The 6,000-nt window shown below is 42.1% G+C and overlaps 1 protein-coding gene across 2 annotated transcripts in view; it reads left to right on the top strand.

Moving 5' to 3' along the window:
* The window catches only part of LOC142795790 (uncharacterized), a 243,637-nt gene extending 238,651 nt beyond the window's left edge, over positions 1-4,986 (top strand). For both annotated transcript variants that reach the window (XM_075886131.1, XM_075886132.1), the window contains one exon: positions 4,874-4,986. Coding sequence is in view for 1 of the 2 variants with exons in the window: in XM_075886132.1 (XP_075742247.1) it covers positions 4,874-4,954 (81 nt within the window). In the remaining variant the exon portion in view is untranslated. The remainder of the gene's footprint in view (positions 1-4,873) is intronic.
* Positions 4,987-6,000: the final 1,014 nt, after the last annotated feature.

The following is a 6,000-nucleotide window of genomic DNA, read 5'->3' on the forward strand; positions in this document are numbered from 1 at the left end:
TAAACACACAGTAGGACAGCTTGGAATATCAGATGAACTTCCTCGGCGCACTATAATTGAGGCTTTCCGAAGATACAAAATACAAAAGCAGAAAATATAACACAGATGTATAGGATACGAGGCATACAGCCAACCTCTCGGCTTAGCTGAGCTACTAACAACACTAAACTGCTGCAGTAATTCTCTCCCAGATTCCAAATGTTGAAAAACCTACCCCTTGAAACACAAATAACCTTACTTTCCTTGTACAATGCTATCTGGTTGTCTGGCACATATCCTTACTTGGAAAGAGGTTACTGTTATTTCCATTTTGAAACAGGGCAAGAACTCTTCCTTTTTTACGAGTTATAGGATCATCATGGCACTTGCTAGCTGCCTCAGTAAACTTTTCGAAAAAAATGATAAACCGCTGACTTGTACCTATTCTTCGAATAAACAATCTGCTCGACCAATTTCAGTGCGGGTTTCGAGAGGATACATCCATCACCGATGACCTGACATGTAGAGAAGCACAAATCCGAGAAATTTTCGTCCACAAACAGCACTTTCTGTGAACCTCGAAATCAAAAAGGCTTAAAGCACAACATGGTGCTTTGGAGTATTAGGAGACCTGTCTCCCCGTGATGTGCATGGAAGAATGTTCATTATTACGTAAAGTTTCTTGTCCAGTCGGGCATTTCATGTCCGAGTGGGCAGCATTCTTTTCCAAACATTTGTTCAAGTGGGAGTACCACAAGGTGGTACACTTTTTATTATAAAAATGAATTCCTTGCGCTTGTCTATCCTCAGCAATACATTTTACTGCACGTATGGTGATAATGTACAGATTGGCTTAGTCTTGTAACCTGATAATGTGCGAGTGGCAGGTTCAGCTGGGTTTGAACAAGGTCTCAGAATTAGCAGAGGAAAACTGGTTCCAACTCAATCCACTAAAAAGCATGTGTGCTTTGTTCTCCGAAAAAAATAAACAATTATTCCAAACCTGAAACTCAAGTGCATGGTCAACGTCTCTTAATGCCAAAAACAAATTAATAGGCCTAATCTTGACATCAAGCAAACCCTCGTACCACACATAAAGTACAGTCGACTCTTGTTAATTCAAACTCAAACGCACCTCTGAATTTTGTTTTTTAATCGAAAGTTCTCAGATGTACAACTTCAGGTGAGGTGACACCACACATTATAATTAGGCATAGGACTTGAACCCTAACTGCATGCAATGAACAGAAAGCAGAAATGTAAGGTCCACAAGTTTTTTGGCCATTTACTGCTGATTAGGCCTTTTTCAGAAATCATGAATCACCAACTGCTTTTTCACGGTTTACCATGTCTGTGCTTCATTTCAAACATTTGCTTATTAGCAAAGCCCGTTTCCTTGAAGGCCTGAGGTGCTTATTTTTCATTTTTACACTGTTGTGATTTGCATGCATAGGCATGTAAATTTTGAAATAGTAGTGGCAAAGCAGCAAATTTTTTCTGGTATAGAACCTCAAAAAGTATTAATTAACCAAATGGTGGGTTGAAAGATTTGAGGGCTAACGAAAAAAATTGAACTTTGTTTTGATTAACTGAAAGTATGAATTATAAGAGCTTGAGTGATCAAGAGTCTACTGTATTTAGGAAACAGGTGCATAAAAGCCGTGAATGTTCTGTAAGTGTTGTCACGTGCTATGGAGGGGTAGTGACAAGAAGTGTCTGATGAACTTGTATCGCAGCATGAAACGCACTCGCCTATACTAAGGGACAATAACCTATCAGTCTGCGACACCTACTGCCCTAAACATTCTTGACCTTTTGCATCATTTAGGCATTCACCTCTCTATGGGTGCTTCTCGCACCAGCACCATTGAAATCCCGTTTGTGGAATCCGAGTGGTCGCTCGCCAGCAAAGACAATACATGTCCTTTCTATATAAGTGAATGCAGACAAGGAACGCCCTCCACAGTTTACAATTTATGACATGTCCAGTTTTTCTCGGTTTGAAAACTGGCCTTCGTTGAGACAACCTTAGTTACTTCGTTTGAGGCGCCGAGAATAGAAAACCGGTGTGCCACTTGAACACCGTTTGATGGCTCCTGCAGTGTGTCTGCCACCATGGAAGTGGCAGATGATAGATTGCCACTTGTCCTTTGTACATATATCTGCACATAATTTCGGGGACTGTACCGAATATCTATTGCCAGGACAGTGGCCAGGATAACACAACTTCAAATAAGAAAAAGTTATGTGCTACTTACTGCTAAGCAATCTACGTGGTCGGTGGCAACGCCGGCATACGCTTCCAGCTTTAGTTGCTAACAAGCCGTGTTTCCAGGCTGGGAAATTTACATTTCCGGCGAAGCGTTGCTGGCTATAGCTACGAATTTCTGTCTTGAAGTTTGTCGTCCCGCCGATAGCGCTGTGGTCAGGGACCGATGGACGGCCAGCGTTACTTTATCTGGTCGATCGCGTTTCACGAGTGTAGGGCGGGTGTCTAGAATATTTTAAGTATATTCTAGGCATACAGTTAGTAGGGTCAAGGCGCTCTGACTGATGGCGCAAACTGCATGTAGCTTGCATTTTTCGCTGAAATTAGTGCACCTGACAACACTGAGGCTGGCTGAGCATTTTGGCACAGCGTGGCACAAGAATTGAGAATTGTATCAAATTGGCGCAGCTGTCGCACCCCTGCTCTTACCATTATTTTTAATTAGTCATTAAAATTTCTTTTGGTCACCTTTTCAGTAATTTGGCTGTACAGATCCTGCTGGATTAAGTTATTCTACAGCAACCAAACAGGGAAAAATGCAAGTTTTATGGCTCTAGCTTTCCTACAACAAAAGTTTTTTTATTTTATTGTTAATAAATATTTGTGTTGTCCTGTAGTTGCATATGACACTTTCTTGCACTCGCTAAACAATGCCAGCTGCGGCTACTGCACTTTGTAGGTGAAAATGCTGTACGCCAGTGTGCTTAGATTTGAGTGCACGTCAAAGAACTCCAGGTGGGCGAAATTTCAAGAGCCCTCCACTATGGCGTCTCGTCATATTGTAGCGATACTAAAGCACAAAGGCTTATGAAAACAAATTTATTAGGCTGAACTTGTGCCCTCGAGTTGACTGCGAGAAAACTGCGAGGCCGTCGAACACCAAGAAAATCCCGGAACACCTCTTTTCCTTCACCGGAACCCCGAGTGCGTGACGCATGCGAGCTGGGTCTGGCCAGGTGCTCGTGCTGCCACGGTCTCTGTGCGGCATGGTGAAAGGCGGTCTACTTGAATGTGATCAATATATCGCAGCAATATGGTGGTTTTGAGACTGAAAACAATACACATCAATCAGTAAACTCACTAAACATCCAGCTTTTGAACAAGGCAAAAATTATTAAAATTTAGTGTACCAAAGCTGAGAAGCGCCCGACAGAGAATGACAGGTGGCCAAAAACAAACTGAGAAAATGACAAAAAGAAATCTGTGTATTTAAGAAACTGTACACAAATAAAAATGCTTCACTTTGCATATAAGTGCCTTAGAAAACACCAGGGGAGTAGTCTGGAGATGCAACTGGTTCCCCTGTACGTCCAGGATTTAGCAGTCCTTTCAAGCAGCTTGTTAATTAATCATAGAGTAGTCGTGGATACAGCCTCCTACGGGTCTTAGTCCTTGCATACTGTCACGAACTTTCGCAGCTTGCACTAGCTCGCCGATAAGATGCAGATCTTATCATCACTCAGTTCCTGCTGTTGCACATGATTGGCGTTCATCAAAAAGGTTGTGTCTATCCCTATGCCGTGCTGCCTATCGCCGACGTCGTCCGAGGCCGCCGGAGAAACGGGCAGCGGAGATTTCGGCATTTCAACCGACAGATCGTGCTCCGTCACCGAACCTGCTTCCCCCCTCATGCCGCAACTTGGTCATTGGCCATCAGTACCAAAATCATGACGCACAGAAGTAAGACTTGCGAGGCTAACAACAGGACAAGTTCACACTACACATTCATACCTTTTGTCTGGTGGCAATCTACCACTGCGCGAGAGATATAGTGAAGCACTAACAGTGCTTCACATTTCAATCTAATACAAGGTATTGGACACGCCCAGAAGAAAACACTTTCCATTACCCTACTGACAACAGATATCACTTCAGCCAGCAACGTTCGTTGCTAGGGAATCAGTTTTAATGTCCTATACCCAGGCATTCTGTAGCAAAAACTCTGAGAGGTCACTGCTGTGGTGGCTATATAAACAAAGCCCTTGGACGCAAGGGCGTTCATAAGGCCCTTGCACTAATGCTATATATCTCAAGCATGGTTTATTATCACGACCTTTTACCATGCATTATCACAATCATTGTTCCTCTTGTCTCCTACCTGCCTTTCCCCTCTCTCTCTCTCTCTCTCTCTTGTCTCATTACCTGGCACTCTTCGGCCATCAAATTGTCCTTGCACCACAAAACACCAAACATCAACATGCTGGTAACTTACATTTGGGGGTCATCACAATGCAGGAATAGCTCAAATGTTGATTGTGTGTCACAACATTGGGACTATGGGGTTGTCAAGCTCACACGCTGGGCAATGTGGAAGTAGTGTGTTGCACAATTCGAAACAGGTCAACTGGTGAAACAGATCGAGAGAGGTCAACTGGGTGGTTGTATGTACATATTCGCTACTAATAAATAAATGCTCTATGAGACATTATTGTTTTGTTCATTAAGATCTGTTATGTTCACTAGGATCTGTGTGCTCTATTATTTTGGCAAAATTTGGTCAATCTCGGGCATAATACAGCTAATAGCTATTGTATAGCAAGTTTTGGAAGCCCGCATGTTCTGGCTTTGTGATTTTTGTTTTTATTCTAACTGGCTGCAAAGGCTGTCAATCTTTTTTTGTTCCAGGTTTTGAAGGCTGGAAGCAAGATGCAGCAAAGATTTCCCGAGCCCTGCAGACAACATTGTTTCAACCGACTTAAAAGTTGAAGCACAAGTAAATAAATTATATTTTATATGTCTATTTCACCCATTCTTTGGCTTCCAGTCACTAAGAGCACATATACATTTTAATGTGTAAATTCTGTGGAGGTATAACATATCATGTTGGCAGTAGCCATGTCTTTGCAACAGTTCACAACTGCAAATGTTGCTGTTCGAACATTTTTACAATTGTTGGTAATGGATACATTTATTTAACTGAGCTGTGCCCTTGAAGACGATCTATGTAAGCAAAACGAAAAGGGAGTGCAACTCATATCAGCAGCCAAAACAATAGTGCTTTTATGGCAGCATGATGTCTAGAATCGGAGGTTGGCGTAGTCTACACTCCTTTGCAAATGTCGGGTTTTTTTTATTTTTCTTATAAAACACCTAGATTACAGTACATCAAATGTTTGAATAGCTTGTGTGCTGCAGGTTTGCTCATTACAAACACCACCTAATAGCTGAAGCAATTAAAGTGCTATTTTTGGTTGGGTTAAGGTGATGAGATACTGTACCAGTGATGTTTTCTGCTGAAGAATTGGTACCAAGGATTGGGAAATGCTGTCAGGGAAGGCAGAGAGTTAGATGAAGTGAGGAAATTAAGAATTTTGCAGGGATAAAATGGAATAAGCTTACACGGGATAGGGTAAACTGAAGATCCTTGCAAAACGCCTTTGTCTAAGCAATGGACTAGAACAGGCTCAGAATGATAACTGAAACAAACTAGAGAAATTGCAGCCAACATGTCAGTGCTAACACTTGAGTGGTGAAACATACAAATGTCGGAAATATATCATATACAAAAGAGATTATATGAATGTGTATACTGTGTGAATGTTTAGCCTTGCGTCTACCACACAAATTGCTGCATATAAAGCTTTTTGAATGCCCCATTTTTTAATACCCCCCCCCCCCCCTAAAGGCTGCCATTCACCAAGCAGTCAAAGACGAACTAATGACTGCCGCAAAGCAGTATTCAAGCTGTAAGACCAAACGAGATGGCTACTTTGGCACACTGCGGCCACCTACAACAACCACTTCGAGAAACT

This window comes from Rhipicephalus microplus, chromosome 2 (genome assembly GCF_043290135.1).
Source record: "Rhipicephalus microplus isolate Deutch F79 chromosome 2, USDA_Rmic, whole genome shotgun sequence".
Classification (NCBI taxonomy): Eukaryota; Metazoa; Arthropoda; class Arachnida; order Ixodida; family Ixodidae; genus Rhipicephalus; species Rhipicephalus microplus.